At 39.6% G+C, this 19,599-nt stretch overlaps 2 protein-coding genes across 4 annotated transcripts in view; both read right to left on the bottom strand.

Moving 5' to 3' along the window:
* The window catches only part of b4galt2 (UDP-Gal:betaGlcNAc beta 1,4- galactosyltransferase, polypeptide 2), a 239,931-nt gene that overhangs the window by 198,330 nt on the left and 22,002 nt on the right, over positions 1 to 19,599 (bottom strand). For both annotated transcript variants that reach the window (XR_013974581.1, XM_080906855.1), the window contains exon 2: positions 1,487 to 2,516. Coding sequence is in view for 1 of the 2 variants with exons in the window: in XM_080906855.1 (XP_080762981.1) it covers positions 1,487 to 1,832 (346 nt within the window). In the remaining variant the exon portion in view is untranslated. The remainder of the gene's footprint in view (positions 1 to 1,486; positions 2,517 to 19,599) is intronic.
* LOC308412473 (uncharacterized protein) lies at positions 7,596 to 18,608 on the bottom strand. 2 transcript variants are annotated; one of them, XM_080906854.1, is made up of 6 exons: positions 16,174 to 18,608; positions 14,271 to 14,538; positions 9,688 to 10,704; positions 9,290 to 9,445; positions 8,899 to 8,991; positions 7,596 to 8,465 (listed from the first exon to the last, which is right to left on the bottom strand). In XM_080906854.1, the coding sequence occupies exons 3-6, from the start codon at positions 10,696 to 10,698 to the stop codon at positions 8,142 to 8,144; spliced, it is 1,584 nt and encodes a 527-aa protein (XP_080762980.1). In that variant the 5' UTR covers positions 10,699 to 10,704; positions 14,271 to 14,538; positions 16,174 to 18,608; the 3' UTR covers positions 7,596 to 8,141. The 2 variants fall into 2 exon arrangements, with proteins under 2 accessions (XP_080762980.1, XP_080762979.1); XM_080906853.1 differs by having other exon boundaries at positions 16,210 to 18,608.

The raw sequence follows: 19,599 nt of genomic DNA, 5'->3' as shown, positions 1-19,599 counted from the left end.
TGCAACCACCAGGCAAACAGTAATTTGTCCTCGCAAGGAGCCCGCCCCTCTGTTTTAACTCTAATGTGACTGAGCCATAAGAAACCAAAGCAACTAACTAGGTTGAGTAAATCGGGTTAAAATAATGTTAAAATAGAGCCTTTCCTTTGTTTTTAAGTTTCAGGGTGATGAGCCCACATTCTTTTTCTAACACATTTTTTTTTTTTTTGCCTTACAAGAAACATTACTACTTTATATATTATATTAACATTTTTATTATAACACTAAGAACACTAAACAACTAAAAAAATGCAGGACTCTTTTAAAACTGATCCTGCACCCTCCGCTTTCATCTGTGCTGCTGTGTGTTTGTGTTTGTGTCAGCTCACGTGTCTCACTGCATGAATTAATAGCTCCACTGTGAGACTATAAGGTTGAAATACCACATTGTAAATTGTTGACATTAAATCCATTTTATGTTGCAGGCTGACCCAGAAAAACAAAATTATGGTTACACTTGCTCTTTTGCTAATTGGAGATGCATTTATTTACAGAATATAAAGTAGTACCTACACAGCTTTAAGCTCTGATCGAAGGCTCATCTAACTACATCTGCATCTAACATTACTCTAATGAATGATGTGCAAATCCTCCTGGTTTAGTTATACAATTACTCGGTATACAGTACAAGCAAACTGGATGAAGAATAAATAAATAAGCTACGTATTATCAGAAAAAGCTAAAGAAGTGTAAAATCAGAAAATTAAACCTCAAACTTGTGTACACCGTAACTTAGATCTGACTTGAGCTAAAATGAGTTGTGATAGGAGCTGAAGAGTACAGTGTAAGCACAACAAAAGCTAAATGCTAGTCCACACATATTATATTAAAAGCAGGAGTTACAAGGGAAAAGCTTCTCCTAGAAAATATGATCATGAAATCTTTGTTGTTCTCAGGCAAAAAATTCACATCTTCAAAAGATTCATTTTGCATTAAAAGTCAGATCAAACAGAGATGCACACAGACGTCTGCTTCACATCTGTTCGTGTCATCGACATCCCCCTGATATATGCAGAATCCTGTCTATCTACAGTTAGCTTGCTGGCTACATGACAAAGACAGGCCAGATAAAGTAGAATCGACAGACTGCTGCTGCGCCCATGGTTTCGCCTCCCAAGAGGAAGTGTCACAGACAAACACAACTACAGACAGGAATATTTTAAATCTCACATTTTTGTGAAAGGCAACTGTGAAATTTCTCCCGGGTAGCTCCACCATATTTAAAGTCACCGCCAACAGCTTGACAATAAAGACAAAAAATCTACCTGTTTGTACATAATGCACATGTGAGGAGCGACTACACTGACCAATCAGAAAATCTGTGAAAACATATTAAGGGTGAGTGTGTGTGTGTGTTCTGGGGTGAAAACAACTCGTTATTGTAACTACAAAAGAATTGGAAAAAAGCGAGGGAAATGTAGGAGAAGTCTGTGACATTATTACTCACCAAGGCCAGGCGGGCTTTCAGGACATGGTGGCAGTGGTTTGGGAGACGGTGTCTGAGTGTTCTCCGGCTGCACACTTGGCACCAGCTGCTCGCCTGTGGCCAGGTAGCTGGCTAATGTGGCGTTGGGCCTGGAGAGGTTGTAATAGTAATAATGATGTCCGCTCCCTGCCCCACTAACATTGCTCCTGGATCCGTTGCGGCCATTGTTAAAGCGACTGAAGAGGTCGAAGCGCTGCGAGTACACATCGAAGTACAGGATCATCATGATGAGGAAATGGAGCAGGCAGAGCAGCAGCACGCCTTTACAGATGCGCTCCAGAGTCCGGCCCAACATCAGCCGGGTCATGGCAGAGGAAGACGACTGTCCTGCGGCGGCCAGCCACGACAACGCTGACGTGGCCAGGTTAGGGGCATGCGCTCATCCCGACGGACATGTGGGTAAAATCAGGCTACTGTTAGATCTCTGATTAGGTTATTTCATACTCAACGATCTGACTTCAGCAGGGGTCATGGGATTACTGATGAGAATGGGCAAGGTACACCATCACCTACGCCTGCTTTTCCCAAAATGTGATCAGCCAGCTTGTTTCTGGCGTGTCCTGAGATTCCCTGCATGACAAAAAGTACTAAATGCTATAGTTTCTATTTATCACAGCACTCCTCGAGCCTGGTGAAAAGCATGGATAGATCAATTTAAACTACAAAATAAGGTGGCTTTGTGAACATACTCATATGAAAATGTGGTAAAGGGTTTAGTTGGCCATCATCAAAGTATCAAACTATGGCTGATGCCAGAATTAAAAGGCAGTCCACTTCAGTAGCTAGTGCTGCAAAGCTCTAAATATGTGCCGATACCAGAGATGGCTCGGATGTTCATCGTTGTAAAGAAGAAAAGTGTAAAGCGTCAGCTGACATGTCTGTTGGGTCGATCTCTTCTCACATGTCTGCTCACGGGTCCATCAGACTTTGTTGGATGGTGAACACGGTCCTCTTTAGTCTCGCAGCGTTAAATGTGGAAAGCCTCAGCGACCTGGAAGATAGAAGTTAGATAAGAAAGAAATACTTTAGGATGAAGCCAAATCATCTTAAGTTCATTTTAATTACACTAATAAATCTTTTTTCATTAAAATAATGGCTTTGTGCTGTTAAATAACATTAATATTTTGGCTTCTTATTTAAACAGGAACAGGTGAAGTGTTATTAATTGAAGCTGTGCATTTCGACTCCGTGCAGTGACTTTTTGTACCATTTGCTGCATAAAATCAAACTGGGCATCATCGATCTTCCGCTGGCATTTTCAGTATTCTGTGACCTTGTTCGTATTCGAAATGCCTGGTTTAATAGCAGTGAAATAAATTTAGGAGTTCTCTCTCATCAGAGAAAGAAGTACACATGGGGATTTGGCAAAAACAGAATCAACAATAAAAGCATCTACAGGCGCAAACAAACACCAAGCCTTGACTGGGGCGGTTCAGCCAAATTGACATGCCAAGTCAATTTTCCAGTCAAGTGATTTAAAAAGCATTTATGATAGAATGAGAAGGCAAGTGGGAATACACAATGCAATGAACATGTGAGCAAAAGGAGAGAGGGAGAGAGAGGGGGAGCACTTAGAGCATTCCCACAGGCCAATCATACTGAAGGTTTATAGCTTTTCCAATCAATGAGAGAAAAGGAGGAGATGAGGTTGAAGATGATAATAAAAACCCTGAAAGGCACGAGACTTTCTGATGAAAAGAAAAAGAATTAAAGGGAAAGACAGAGGCGGTAATAGATATCTGTATATGAATGCTGGTATTCTGAATGAACGTCAGCTCATAGTTTCTCTACAGGTTAAAAAGACAGACACACTAGACAATCAGAGGAGGTTTTGCATACCTGGAAAAATTATTCTTGTCCTAACAACTCTGTCTTCAAATACAAGCGAAAGCAAGACCATCTTTAAGTGAAGACGTCACTTAAAGAAACGGGAGAGTTTTATCTTTTTAATTATCCATCCGGTGGGCCCGTTTTACAAGTGCTCTTTAAATGACTGTAACTATGTTAGCATCTGTGCTAAAGACAAAAAGGTTTTGTAAAGAAGAGAAGAGAAGCATTACTGTAGCACAAAGCATTCACAGCATACTGCTGTCTGGACACAGAAACAAAGCTCCAATTAGAGTTTACCATGTGCACTTCACATTACCAACTCCTCAACCATTTTCAGAGCCAAAATTACAAAATAAGTCCAGGTGACCATATATGTCAGTTTTTAAAATCCAATCCAACATAACATATACACTCGTGTACCACTTTGGTAGATAGACATTTTGAAAAATGAGAATAAAAAGAGAATATATCCAGTGACTGGTAGTTCTCTTGGCAAAAATGCCTTGTTGATACAAGGGTTCAGAGAGAATGGCAAGACTGCTTTGAGCTGATAGGAAGCAAAGAATAACTCAAATAATTGTTACAACCGTGCAGGAGAACATCTCTGAACACACAACACATCAAACATTAAAGCACATGGGCTTTTTGCACTGGCAATAGGGAGTCCAAACCAGTACTAGTGTTCCTAATAAAGTTTCCAGTAAGTTTCCAGCAAGTCTAGAAACCTGTTTAAAACTTACATGTGGTATTAAAACAGGTCATTACTTACTCAGATGCATATTGGTTTAAATCAGAACTTAAATCAGGCAATTTCATTCAAGGTGATTAACTTGTCACTGAAATATCATGAAATGATTCTAATAAAAAATGACCACAGTGATTTCCAAAGGCACAAGATGGCTTTTGGAAATTCTCTTTCAGCTGAACAAAAACTCAGCAGCATTTACTTAACATTGAATAATAAAAAAAAAACATCTAAAGTTCTCAGTTTGCAAATGAGTTGTCATTTTTTACAAGCAAAACTAACTGAATTATTAATTATCAGCATATCTGACTGAGTTTCTCTTGATTGAGCAACTAATCCTTTCAAGTCTAATGAGGCTTTCAGACAGGAAATGACAAAGGCACTGCTGTGCTCTGAAAGCCATTATTTCCAATGGCTTGCACTAAGCAGAGCACAGTGCAGCACTCAGTAATTTGTACAGTCAAACTTCAGCTGAGGTTGGAGCACTTCACGCTGTGACAAATGCACACATGGCTAGTAAAAAATCCATGCGGCGGCAGGCAGGGAAGGCAGAATGGTTTCTCTGAATGATGTGACTTGTGTATAAAGACCTTAAGAGGAAAACCCTTTCCTGGAAAAAGGCTTCAATCCAAAAAAGACATGCCAGGTGTGCACTCCAAAATGTTTAGGTTTCCCTAAACAGTACTTTGGTGACATCCATCCATCCATTCACTTCCGCTTATCCTTTTCAGGGTCGCGGGGGGCGCTGGAGCCTATCCCAGCTGTCATAGGGCGAGAGGCGGGGTACACCCTGGACAGGTCGCCAGTCTGTCGCAAGGCCAACACACAGGGACAAACAACCATTCGCACTCACATTCATACCTAGTGACAATTTGGGTTATCCAATTAACCTATCCCCACAAGCTGCATGTCTTTGGACGGTGGGAGGAAGCCGGAGTACCCGGAGGGAACCCACGCAGACACGGGGAGAACATGCAAACTCCACACAGAAAGACCCCGGCCTGATGGTGGAATTGAACTCAGGACCTTCTTGCTGTGCGGCAACAGTGCTAACCACCGTGCCACCGTGCTGCCCACTTTGGTGACATGTAAAAAAAAAAAAAACTTTTTTTTTTTACATAAGTACAGATTAAAATGTTACATTAAATGGAATCAAATGGAATATAATTGATTGGGAAGCTAATACCAAGTATATTTTACTGATTAAATATTTGGATAAATAAGCTTGATCTGATATATTTCAGTAACATTTTACTCAAATTATTGGTTCATGTTTACGAGGGCCAAGAATCATTTTAAGTGAGTATTTTAGCAGTTAGGTAGCTGTATGCTATTAACTCCTCCCCACAGTTCCATAGGATATTTAAAGCTTTTGAATTAAACCCCACTATGTTTTAAAAACTATACCTAACTTGTTTTGTCCTTTGTGCCCCCTTAAATGGTCGGCTGAATTCAGCAGTAGGAATTTATTGCATCCTGAGACTGGCTTTAAAACAGGACCTGATTTTGTTGAGTTTTATGTTTGTATTCTTTTGAATTCTACTGTTTTCTCTTTCTATAAAATGGAAGAAAAAGAAAGATCTCTAACTTTCTACAAGAAAAACTTTTACTGCCAGAAAAATAACATTTTCAAATAATGACCTGTCCAACTGACAAAGTTTCCAGCCTTTGGGTACGATGCTGTACCATCTGCTTTACTCTGCGTTCTGATGCTGACTTTTGAGGCAAAATGTAATAAATTTAAACACATGTTGGGTGACTGAGCTGATGGTCGTGGCCTGTCCAAAAAGCTGGCTGCCTTTTGTCTGTGGGCAGCAGTGTTAAAACTGCCAAGACCGAGCCTCGAGGGTGCGTGTTTGAATGATGTGTCTGCGAATGTGTGAGTGTGCGCAACCTGCCAGTTAATGAGATGGATTTCTGCTGACCGAAGGACCCGGACACTGCATGTCAGTCACATGCTTGTGCGAGCCAGGATTTATTTCCCAGTCGTGCTGCTCTTCAGTGGCTAAACAGGCCGACACGTAATGTATCGGGGTAAATTTTTCAAACGTGCAGTCAGGCAGTCAGACAGATAATCAGTCAGACAGACTGAAGAGTTTTTGCCCCATTTTCTGCTTCAGCTCCAGAGCTCAGGGACAAAAAGGTTGCCACTGGTGTCGAGCGGGTATTAAAGTGTTTGAGAGTCAAGTGTAGCGCTACTGAAAATCATCAGCAGCAAAACAAAAGAAATAAATCGGGAGACAGGACTGAGATTTAGTTTTCCCACGGACGACCGGCTGCACAGCATTTATCAAAGATCAATGTAGATAGCGTAAACATCACTGCTTTTGCTCTCTTGTGGGGTACAAAACAAAGTCCATGGGTGCTAAATCCATCTAGACATCGGCTTATTTATTTGCTAACATTTCGCTCAACTGACTTTTCTTTAAAGAAGTATAAGTTTGTTTTGAAAAAGGTCAGCAGAGCGAAACAAAAGAGGAAATGTGTGTCTTTCAGCCTCTTTTTAGCGCTTGTCTCTCCCGCTCAGCCCTTTATTATCTATCTCTCTCTCTGGGAGCAGAGATTGTATAGATGGCAGACAAAGTGCTCACCTTCAATTTAATATGTAAATGTAAACTAGGGAGGAATACGATGACCAGGAATTAATTAATTACATCTCTAAAGCTCATAAATCTCAGAGTATGGAGATGCACCAGTCAGAGAGAGAAGAGACAGATAAAGGTAGAGACATAGATCTTTTATGTAGTTTGTGTAGCTTATTCAAGGATCCCTGAAACTCCCTTTTTAACAGCAGCAATAAATTTCATAACAGTCCCTGATCATATCACGTCTGCCAAGGAACCCACAGAGAACTGCTGTTAAAATATGTGAAGTAGAATATAACTGCTTGTTTCCATCTCTGTTAAGTTTCAAGGCTGAGAAAGATACTGCAGATGAGAAGGAGGGGAATATGAAGATCACTAAATCTACTATAATGAAATCAAAGAGGGGATGGGCCACAGACAGTCAAAGAGATTGGAAATGAAAACAATGATTACACTGAAAAAAGAAAATAGTTGAACCAACTTAATTGAATTATTTCAATTGGTAACACCAAATTTAATTAAGTTCCTTGAAATGAAGTTAATACATTAGATTAACACAACTGATTTAAGTTACATGTACTTAATAAATTAATTGTTATCAAATAAACATTTTGCATTAATCCAACTTAAAATTAAGACATTTCAACGTAAAGTTTTCAGTTTTTCCAACCCAATAATTTGCATAACCCAAAAGTAAAATATTGCTCTTTGCTAACCTAATAATGTGGTTTAGTGTAAATTACTTTTTGTAGTGACTCTAAAATGAAATTTTAGTTTGTTTAATAAAGCTTAAATCAAAATTTTAAGTTGGCTGAAAATATTTTTCAAAAAATTCAAAATCCAATGTTTTTTTTTTTTTAAATGCTTTATTGTATAAATGTAATAAAGTATTACCTTTATGGCAACCAACACAGCTTTTGGTCAAACACATTACACATTTGTCCTTTTTAAAACACATATGCACAAAATGCAAGTAACGCTTAGTAGGACCACAAAGTTGTCATCAAAGTGTAAAGTGCAACACAGTATTACACAAATATCAATCTCAACACATATAGTGTCAACTATGAAAAAGTGCCCCAAGAGTATTCAGAAACTGTCAATGAATAAATATCTGAACAGTGTAGCTGACCAATGGGGATGAAAAAATATAAACACTCCTTTAGAGTTTTAGAATGTCACAACAGTTTGTTGTATAACTGAGCACATCAAACCTGAAATGCAACCTTTCCCTTGAAACGAAGGCAAATATGTCTGAAAAAAAATTTAAAAAATAAATAAAAATACCATACAAAGTATGTATAAAAGCCCATTAAATTAGGGTTTGAGGTCTCTTGGAGCATAAAAAAGGCCCAACATCCAAAAGAGACTACATATTTTACATGCTATATGTCCAAACACAGTTGTTCCTTCGCATTATGGCACAAGGCCATTTGTTGGTCATTGTTCTGTGCCATTACTGGGAGCTTTGAAGTTTGATATACAGATTTTGGACTTTGGGGGACATCTTGTGCTGATCAAGCTGCATGAAGATTTTTTGGAGCACTTCAAAAGTGAAGCGAAAGGGTTTTGGATAAGCTAGGTTGAGTGCATAGATCAAACCTAGAAGCAGGGCACAAGCTGAGGCAACCGAAGTTAGTTCATGCAACACTTCCACACCCTCAATGACAATGCCAATGTCTTCAGGTGGCTCCTGCAGTCCCTCCCCCTCCTTCCGAATCACATACACTGCCATGGTGACCTCCTCCAGGTCCCTCTGAACATCATCTGCTCCACAGTCCTACAGAGGGGTACAAGACACAAACACAAATCATCATTAGCCTCACTTCTTACTGTGATTAAGTGTTTGGGTGATGTACCAATATGTGTTATGTGCTGGGCTATTTCTTGGCTGGGTGTCATCACACACCAGAAACAGCAGAGAGAGGTGTATCAATCTGACTCTAATCAAATTGTAAGCAAGAAAGATAAGATTTCCCAACATGTCAAACTATTCCTTTGAACTTAAATAATCAAGTAAGCCCGTCTTACTTAAAACAAAGTCAATCCAATATGTAATGTGTTGTTGCTGGGAATTACATAATGTCCAATATGGTCATGATAATAAATACATGTCAGCAATCCAACTATGGTTCACGTGTTATGTTTGTTCTAACAGTTAACTTTTTTTGTGTCCCTTTGACAAGATGTTCTGACAAACTGTTGAAACTTACAAGGTATTCCTTGATCAGGCCATCTGCATCTTCTCCCAGGAAGATGGTGAGGGCTTTCAGCACACATTCCCTCCGATGATTAATGTCCACTGTCTAGAACAACAAATGTTGATTAATTTTAAACTCTAAATTTCATAAGACAGACATCCTTACTCTTATTGCTTAACTTACATGTACTTTATTTAAAAACAGTAATTCACAAGCCCAGAGATTCATTACAAAAAGAAAGGGGGATGAGTTCAGTGGTGTATTTTTTGAGTCGCTAAAAACATTCATGCATATGAAAGCCATGATTAGCATTGGCCTGCCCATATTGTCTTTATGAAGGATTCAGATATATTTTGACAGCCCTCTTAGTTACGAAGTATCTTGTTTGATGGTACAGATTTACCTGGTCCAATGTGTCCATGATGTTCGCAATCTTTTGGCGTGTTGCTCCTCCTTTGGCACGTATGACTTTGATCAGCTGACTTGAGTGCATGTCTAACTGGGCCATGAACTTCCACTCAAGAGGAACAGCCATGAGCCTCTGGAACTCTGTATTTATCTAAAAACAAAACACAAATGACAGTAGATATTGTATTATGGAACAAAATGCTGAAACTGATTGTATGCCAAAATGTCTATATCCCAAAAAGTACAACATATATGGGAATTCAAAATGTAAATTCTTTCATTAAGTTCAGTGTTATAAAATCTCAACCACATCAAGTTATGACCGATTCATGAAAGTTAACTGCAATAAATCCTGAAGCATACAGACTTCGATCACTTCAGTTCCATTCTTACCTCTTTCTGTGTGAAGAGTGCAGGCCATCTGTCCTTCAGTTCCTGAATGCTTGGTTCTTGGTTTACCACCTCATGTCGTCTGTAGGCAAACGTGTTAGCCATTTTGTCTGCGATGACCCTTTCATTGTCCCTTATCCCGATCTCTGTCAGAAGTTCTAGTCTCACTTTTTCCATGCTGTCCAGAGTCTCACCAGTAGGAAAGGATGGATAAAAGTTAGCTTCAGAACGTTTTGGCTTCTTCACTTTTTTAGCAGGGAAAGCATCTGTAGTAGCTTTAGATTTCAGTGAGTTTACACACAGCTCTGGACACAATTTGAGCTGGGTCCTGTAGTTTGCCATTTTGTACTTCAGTCGTTGTTTCCAACCGTAGCAGCCATTGAATGATCCAGGTTCTTTCAAACATGGGTGCTTTTTGATAAGGGCCTCTGCAGCTGCGCAGAAATGTGCATCCTCTGGATAGGCCTTGTAACGGTAAATTTCTTCTGCAACTCTTTTCAGGATATCAGACAGCATTCGGGCGCTTAAAGTCAGCATTTTTTGGCTCACACGGTACTCAGTATTCCCCCTCTCTAGCTGTAGCTCTGTGTCATATGAAAATTGGGGAATTGCAAAGTCTTCTGGCCACTGTTGTGTTCGAGATGACATAGATTCAGGGGATGAGAGGATAATTGTGTCATTTGATGCCACCGAAATACCGTCATCAGACTCAAATGAAAGAGACAGAGATGAAGTGGACTGATCGGCACTGATCAAAGGTGGATTTGTTTGCTGGTGGATCACTTTGATTGTCCCCAAATTCCGAAGTTCGGTGGTAGAATTCAGATTGAAGAAGTCGTTGCCAAAGTCTTGGTCCATGTATTGCAGTCTGAAGTTACCTTTTAACCCAAAGGTAGTCTTTATCGTGCTGAGAAGGTCTTCAAGTGACTCTGGGATGCCATTTGGAAGAGTCAGCTTTTCAATGTTGTTCTCTCCTAAAATCACCTTCAGTCTTGCAGGTGTTGAACCAGCCATGGTGGTCTGAGAACAAAGCACAAGCACAGTTAGTGAGGATCAACATGTAAACCACTGACATTTCCAATTAGGAGAATTTAATGTCAAACTAGAGGAAAAGAGAGAAGGCAAAGAGAGGAGGAAAGGGGAGGAGAAAATGAAGAGGAGAGGTGGAGATCAGCTGAGGCAGCGAGGAGAGAAGGCAAACCGAAGAGGAGAGGGGAGGAGAAGAGAGATGGCGAGAATATGGAAGACATTGAAGAGAAGAGAGAAGGAGAGGAGGTGAGGAGAATATAGGAGACAACAAGGAGAGGAAAGAAGAAAAAGAGAAGAGAAGCAGAAGGGGGGAGAGCATAGGATTAGCATTCACTGACTGGAATCCAGCGACCTGCATTAAAAAAAATGACATAACTGATGAATTGCCAATGACATCATCACACCACTTTGGCTTGCAGTATAAAATAAATATGTTCTGAGAACACATTAGTATTGTATGGGTCTGGGTTTTGTTTTCCCACTTAAGAAAATACTTTATCATATTTTGAGGCCTCACCCTTTAAACATGGACATATCTTTTCAAGGTGACAAGACGCATCCCTCTAATTTTATAGTCTGCCAGTGGGTAGGTATCATGCAGTTCTTGTGGCTCAACAAGTTCCACTTCTTTGCTTGGTGATGTTTTGAGATCATAAGCTCTGTAGTGTTCCATATACCATCCGCTAAGCTTTTTCAGAATGAAGATTAGTTTGTCCTGCAGTATCACCATTTGGATGATTTCACCAAACTCTGGCAGTCCTCCCAGTGAGCCGTGGATCAAGATCATCCCACACTTGTAGATTATTCCATTATATGCTACACTTTTAGCCAAGCACACATTGTCCATATCTGGAGACTTCTGTCTCAGTGCATTTGAGATGTCCTTGTTAAGAACATCAATGTGAACAGTGGAAACATCTGTTACTTCCAGTGGGGGTTTGGCAAAGCTAATTGCATGCAAATGATATGCAATCTGATACTGATGTCTCTGTGAAAGGGAAAGAAGTACATTTTTGAAGCATCTGATGTTCCTTGCAACTCTTAAAAAAACTATGCTTTGCTTCGAATCGCACAGTCCATAGTGCAACCAGTGGCCCAAACTTACGAATCAAGTATGGATAATGTTCCAAGTAGTGGTGCTTTGGTTTAAGATTAACATCTGGGAAAACCTCTTGAAACTTGATTCTGTGCTCGGAGATCTTAAAACCAAGATATGCAATGGAGTCCTCAGTATGAACAGGACTGACAACAAGATCAACAATGTCCTTCAAGTCTGTTAAGATGTGCCAAGCAGGCTCCTCACAGGGTACACTCTGCCCAACGAACAAAGGCAAAAATCTGATAAGACTCCAGTTCTCGTGTGCATTCCCTCCTACACTTTTTTTGGATGCAAAACTGAGAGCCACAGGATGAGGTCGATTTGTTTTGTCAGCCCACTTAAAGTTGAAAGATGATATTGCTTCATTCAATGTACATAATGTGAAATACTTTTTTTTGATTAACAAATTGAGGCAAAGCGCAAGTTCAAAAGGAACAATTCCCTCAAAAAGATCATGTACAACATCAGGTGGAAACCCAGTGGTAACATCAAAATGTGAGAGGTGCTTTGACAAAATACACTTTGATTTCACACCATAATAACTGGGCCATTTGTTTTCCTCAATAATTCGTAAATGATCTGCATGAATGTCTTTTGTTCTTAAAGTAAAGACTTCACTTCTGACTTCAATAGTCTGGAACTCTGATGTTTCTGCAGTGCAAAATCTACATACGTATGTCCCTGAGAAATTTTCAAAGAATCCAGCAATACTGTGTGCACCAAGGTTGTCGGCAACAACACACTGAACAGTGCCTTTTACTGTTCTGCCCAACTTTGACAGAAATATCCCACTCTGTTCCAAAATTACAAGATCATTAATTACAGGTTTTAACACTTTCTCATACCCATAGCACTTCAGATCATTACTTTTGATTAAAGCAGCCAAATAGATTGAGGTTAAAGCAGAATTACAGCCTGGTGGCAAATTACCCAAAACCCAGTACAATCCACAAATTTTATGCTTCCTCCGTGATGTACCAAGGGGATTACATATTTCGAATTCATCAATGTATAATATCAATGAAATGCTTTCCTGCTTGGACAACAGTCCATTTTCATGGAAGAAGTCACCATCGAAGATAGTTTTGTAGTGCACAGAAGTTTTTTGAGGCTGATTATCTACAGTATTCAAATTAACAGCCTGATCCAAGATTGTCTGGCAGTCAAGAATATGCTGCAAAGACTTTAAAATTGAAATATATTGGAATGACTTGTTATTTTTTCTGTCAAGTATATATTCCACTGGTTCCACTACTTTAAAGTGGCTCTTATAGTATGCTTTTCGTCTCCAAGGACTGGAAAGTGGACCTTTATCTCCAATTGCTTTTTTTACAGGGTTTGTCTCACAGAGTACACTGGCTAGCTTTTCAACAACTGACTGGTCAAATTGGCATCCGTTGTCTTGTAATACTTGGCTAATAGTCTTTTGGGTAATCGCCACAGAGACAGAACCAATCAAATAGTTTAACTCCTGCAAAAGCTCATCTACAGCTGCATTAGACACAAGAAAGATGTGTTCCAACTTAAGGAGCACTGAAGCTCAATATCCTTCTCTAAGTTTTCAGAATACCCATTGTCAAAAGCAGAATTTAAATTTACATCACTCTCTATAATTTCCACATCTGAAATATCACTGGCAACACTGGCACATGATTCATCAACAGAACTTATTCCAGGCTTAAATGTGTTCACTGTACCAGAGTGTTTTCTGTATTTATGACTTTTGAAGTTCTCATAGACATTGGTTTTATATTCACAGTTTTGGAACACACATGTTACAGTTTCCTTATTTTTAAGATGCTGATAGATATGTTGAAAATATTCTCTTTCTGTGGAGAGTTGATTATGGCCACAAATATGGCAAGTGAATTTGGATGCAGCTTTGGAGACTGCTTGTTGGGCAGGGTGATTTCTTGATAGATGGCTCAGTAGGGCGTTCCAAGTCTTGAACCTACATGCACAATTTAAATAAGTACATGGATATGAGTGGCCTCGTCCGTAATGCCTATGAATCAGTTTGTAGTGTTTGAGCAATTCAGATCTTTTTGTTAATGTTGTCCCACAGTCCTTGCATCTCCACATGAAGCATAGCACTGGAGAAACAAAGAGACACGCTTTACTGGGTGTATATAAATAATTTGAGAAAACACAGAGGGAGAGTTGGGCAATATTACAATATATCAATATGGTGATACGAGACTAGATCTCATCTCAGCTTTTTGCCACATTGCCCAACACAAAGCGAATCATTTAAACACAAAATGTATTCATCAAATGTAGCCAGCCCTCTCTAATTAGATTTTAAAGGGATAAGTTCAAAACAAAAGTTTAAAAACAAAACCCAAATGCCCATAGGTACATTTTTTTTTTGCAATTGTTTTATATATAAAGCCGATTCCTGTTCAGTGTAAAACTGAATTAAATTTAAATGAGACATTACTATTTTGAACTTGCATACCTTTGTTGTTGATGAAGTGAAAGTACGCAAGTTCACAGGTAAAACGAGCTGCCTGGCACACCTCCACACAGGAATGCCCCTCTTGAAGTAGTCACAGAGCTGAGAAGAAGTTAGGTCAGAAGGTGGCGATGGGGCATCACATTTTACACCAAGCCAAAGGTTGTGGCACTGTCCAGGGTTCCAACCAGAGGTGATGTAATCTTTCTGCCATCAGCAGACACCCCTCTGGAGAGGTTGACAGGAAGGAAAGGAAGCGCTACCCAAAGTCCTAAAGATTAAAGATATGTTCGAGTTAGTCTGTCGATCTTTCATCATGTTTACAGTGTTCATCTGCATCTATGTACTTATATATGTATTCAGACACAGACCAGAAGTGTGCTAGGTCTACAAGAAATCTGATGGCTGTATTTTATGTGTTCAATAGCGTAATCCGGTTGTTCAGTCTGACGTCACTAGCCGTGTCTGGGTCTAAACTCTGCTGCAGGTCCATATATCAAACGATCACTATGGCATTACTGAGAGTTGAAAAACTGTCTAAAGTCTTTCATCTTTAATAAAATGATCAGCGTTCTGCTCTACCAGGTGTAACATTTGAGTTTAACATCCAGGCATCCATGAAAACAGAATTTATGACATTTAACGGAGTTAGAAGTTAGCAGGAAGTTAGCTCGCTAGCTTCCATCTAAATACAATATAGCATGTCCTGACTGCGGGGTTTTGGAAACAAATTAAAACGTACAGCTCTGCTATCACTTCCAGCATAAATGAAGACAGAAAACTAAACAGCAGTGACGTTTGTAGGGTTACTGAAGTTGGGCTAGCTGGTATATAATGATGTACTACGTGACCGCTAGCGACACAGATATGTTAGCATAATATAAACAAGCTAACTTTTTTTCCACTCGATAAAAGTTAATGTGAGTGTTCTCGGTGGTCAGGAACAAATGTAATCGCATGGCAGGATGCTGTAAAAGGACCAAACGTCAGCCAGGAGAACAACTGAGATAATCCATCCACAATACGAGGTTAGTCATTCATATACTGCTGCATGGGCTGGGCTGTAGTTACATCCTAAGGTTTTAAAAACTGAGCTTAAATAAATGATTAGCGGTAATAAAAGCCGAGGGAGGTCAACAGTGATCACTGACTGTTTTAGGAGCTTTTTGAGATTAAATAGAAGAAAATACAAAACATTAAACATGTTAACAACACAAAAGCCATATTAAACGCAGACTACTTTAGACCCGCAAGTAGGATTCGTCGCGTCATCACTGAACAACCGGATACTTTCTTCTATGATTTCTAATTTTGATTTTCTGCCGCACACCATCTCCCTCTCACACAGCTGATCCGTGCGTGTACGAGCGCTGCACGCACCCTTTCTCCTCGCCTTCTTAACGTCATGTACATTGAAAGCAATGCAAGCGGCAGTAAATGCATGCTTCCTGGAGCCACAACAGCTAAACTTTACCTCCTACATCACCCGTGGCCGTGACCGCTTGAACTATTCGCGCCGACAGGCATACTGCGAACAACCACTCGTGTATAAATGCGCGCGCACGAAGTAACGTAGTCTGAAGAGAACCGCGGCCCAGCTTGCCGCTATAATGTGCTAATGCTAATGAATAACTAACAGTAAGCCAACACCGACACACTGCATGAATACACAACTTTAAGCTAGCGTTACGATATTAAAACAAGAGAGTACCGCCGGCAAACTACTAACTTAACCTACATGTCCAAGCACAAACTACCAACAGGTCTGACATTTCGCTAATGTTAGCAGGGCTGAATGATAGCGGTTTGGTCAGGTCAGTTTACTAAACACTTAACAAACTTAACAATACAGTTGGAATATTTTTATATCTAATACATTAAAATATGTGTTCTACATTTGACTTACCTTCAAGGACTATGGAAAAAGTAATATCTTCGTTACCTTATTGACCAAATTGTTCACGAGGTCCTGCCTGCAGCCAAGTGCCTCTCAAATTGTTGTTCTCAACCGCAGGTAGAAAATTCTGGAGAAGGCGGAGACGTCATGACATCAGACGCACTGCGTCACGAGAAACCTAATTGATGCAGGTTGACTCTAATGAGAATAGCAGGTTACATGTGTACTGAGGGAACAACACGTAATAACAAGTTGATATACTCCACAAATGTAGATTGGCTCCACTAAAGCAGAAATCTTAATGAAACTAACTCTGAACTTTACGTAACTTCAACTACTGCTGAAATACACTTTTTAGAGTGTAGGACAGGTGAGTTTTTATTACAGTTTGTCTCTTACTGGAGATTAGCAGGTTCACTAATCTCTATGTGAAGCTGCAGAAAGTACAACTCACTGTTAAATGGGTTGTGGATTAATTATGATACTGCAACTTTGAAAGAGGGTGTAGCTACAGTAAGCTTGTTGGATTAAGAGATGCGTTCAACAAAAGCGAACTTCCAACACCTCCGCTGTGATGTTGCTGAAATGTTTGTAGAGGGAAAACTTTTCACATTGTGCCTGGATGTTAGTACCAAAAGTTGTCTCTGGATCATAAAGCAAATACATTCCTGACTCGAGAACTTTTTTTTTTATTCCAAAAACAACACAATATCCACTCACTGGTGTAACTACAGGCTAAATCATATGCACTAGGTATGGGATTTAAATGCTTCCTCCAACAGTCCAAAGACATGCTTGTTAGGTTAATTAGTAATTCTAAATAGGCAGTCACTGTGAATGTGAGTGCGAATGATTGTCTCTCTGTGTTACACGTATGATAACCTGGCAACCTGTTTGGGTTGTAACGTATCTCAGCTCAGGTGGTCAGGTGGTAGTTATTTAAATAAAGCAAGTACAACTTAAGTGCTCTCTTTCTTTGAACACCCTCTTTGGCTGGTGCTTAAAAGATAAGTGAATAAACAACAGCTGGAAGACACTGCTGCGACAGGAGGTGGAGCAGGTCATCTACTAAGTGAAAGGTTGGTGATTCAATCATTGGCTGGTCAAGTTTGAACCCTCGTATTATTCCTAATTTCATAAGAAGCCTCTCTGAACTTTGAACGTTGTCACTTAAAATGGATTAATGGACGTACATACAGAGCACTGGTACAACGCTACCCTTTAAACACTATGCCTCGCCAGATATCAGCTCCAACAACCTTTAATACTTTTCAGCAAACTTTATGCAGTTCCAAATTAGATCTCAATGCTAAAAAAAAAAGCCAAATGTGTGTTGTTTTACAACACTAAATTAAATTCTTTGAATTTTCCATCTATCACGAATCTTCATTGTTTGAAGATTGATTTGATATCAGAATATAAAGACCTCAGAATTCTTGTTTCACCTGGGTGGTAACACTTTATTGTGCATTTTATAAACTGTATTTTGAAAAGCCCTGTCAGCAACAGTAACAGAAGCCATTTCCAAACGGCCTATTCATAACAGAAATTGAATTCTATGTTATGGTATCAATCAGTAGAGCCGTATACTACAACTACTAAGGGACAATAAAGCAGAACTTGCTTTTCATTAGATATACAGTATACGCAGCCAATCAGACTACTACCTTCCTTCAGCTTATGTTATATATACATATACTGACACAATGTTAGATGCTTGTGTTATACATGTCCACAATTTCAAATAACAAGGGCAGCGTAGGCACAAATACACTAGAATGTTCAGTTTCACACAGGATCTCTTTTTGTTTTCGACCTGTATGATTTGGGGAGCCAGGATTGAGATTCTGTTTTCTTCTGGGTTGTGCAGCATTTATCAAAGATCAATGTAAATATTGTACACATGAGTGCTTTTTCTCTCATGCGGGGTACAAAATAAAGTTCATGGGTGCTAAATCATTTAGACGTCAGCATATTTGCTTGCTACGTTTCTCTCAACTGACCTTTCTTTAAAGAAGTACCTGAGTAATATGATCATCTCAGGCAGATGAGCAGTAGCCCCACCTTCCATTCCAACCTTAAGTTTGTGAGGAGCAGTGAATCAGAAGAAACCTGACTCAAAGAAAGTATTCACGAAAAAGCCTGATGTAAATTAATTATCATAAGTCTGGTTTTACTTGGCCTATCCACACAGTTTAAAATGGGTAAATAATTTGAAGCTGACATTTTAGCGCTGGCACTTCCGTGGACACATATGGAAGTAGAAGCATACAAGCATGTATATGCATATGTGAAACTCAGTGGTGGGTAGTCATTTAAAAACAAAAACTATACTATAAACTATATATATAGTTTTCATTTATGAATTATATGCTCAGCTGTTACTCTTTTCACATGCAGCACTGAAATTTACATCTCAATAATACTGTAGAGCTTAGCTATTGCACTTTTGAGCCTGCCATTGCAAGAGACCTATTCATGTACACATTTATAGCCCAGTGCAATGCCTACAATAGAATAGAATAGAATAGCCCTTTCGTGTCATTGTACATGTACAACGAAATTATGAGTGGAACATGAATGTAAGATTAACTAGAGAAATAGAGTAAATATACATGAATCAGGGATTGTAGTAGTCAAGCCATTAAGTTGTAATATATCAGACACCTGTCTATTGTAGTAAAGAGAGAGATGAGTGTGAAAGCAAAACTGGTCAATCTAAGTTCCTCGCTCATCTATGGGCTTCAGCTCTGGGAAGTGACCAAAAAAAATGAGACTGCAGACAGAAACAGTGGGTGTCGAAAGATAGGGCGAGGAGCTAGGAGGGGTTCAGAGTAGTGTCGTTATTCCTTCACATCGAAAGGACCCGATTGGCATGGGCATCTGACTAGGATGCGTTCTAGGTGAGGTGTTTCAGGCATATCCAACTAGGAGGAGATGCTGGCACAAACCAACTTGCTGGGGAAAGCGTGTCTCTGAGGGAGGTGTGGGCAGGTCTGCTTAGACTATCGCCCAGCGACACGGATGAGCAGAAGAAAATGTATGGATGGGTACGAGACGAGGTTAAAACCTTCTGTGTGGCTACACTAACGTTGGCAGCCTTTAAAGAAATTTCAAGATACTAGACTTCTTTAATTTTCCGGTTCTGTCACATTAACGTAATGGATTCCTCTTTCAAATGTTGCACACTCACTACACACACATATCAAAAAGCACATTTAGATGAAGTGCCAACTAAATCTAGCAGAATGTCGACAACATCTGTATCTTAAAATTTTAATTGGCTGCCAGACGGGTGGCAAGACTGGTAATTTGTGAGGGTACATAATTCATCAAGTAGAGGCCAAGCATATGCTGGAAGGAGAGATGGTCTCTGACTGAACAGGGGGCTTTTAATGCGAAGAGATCACTCGAAACAAAACATCACATCACTGT

Source organism: Rhamphochromis sp. 'chilingali', assembly GCF_963969265.1.
Source record: "Rhamphochromis sp. 'chilingali' genome assembly, chromosome: 16".
NCBI classification, from domain to species: domain Eukaryota; kingdom Metazoa; phylum Chordata; class Actinopteri; order Cichliformes; family Cichlidae; genus Rhamphochromis; species Rhamphochromis sp. 'chilingali'.
Note: the sequence above shows the minus strand (reverse complement) of the source record. Positions and strands in the feature narration are given on the sequence as shown.

Excerpts from the sequence above, each read along its gene's own strand:
- LOC308412473 (XM_080906854.1), bottom strand. The coding sequence starts at position 10,698 with ATGGCTGGTTCAACACCTGCAAGACTGAAGGTGATTTTAGGAGAGAAC. Across the intron at positions 9,446-9,687 it reads CACTCTTCACACAGAAAGAG|ATAAATACAGAGTTCCAGAG; the intron begins GTAAGAATGGAA and ends TTTTGTTTTTAG. Across the intron at positions 8,992-9,289 it reads TCATGGACACATTGGACCAG|ACAGTGGACATTAATCATCG; the intron begins GTAAATCTGTAC and ends TTGTTGTTCTAG.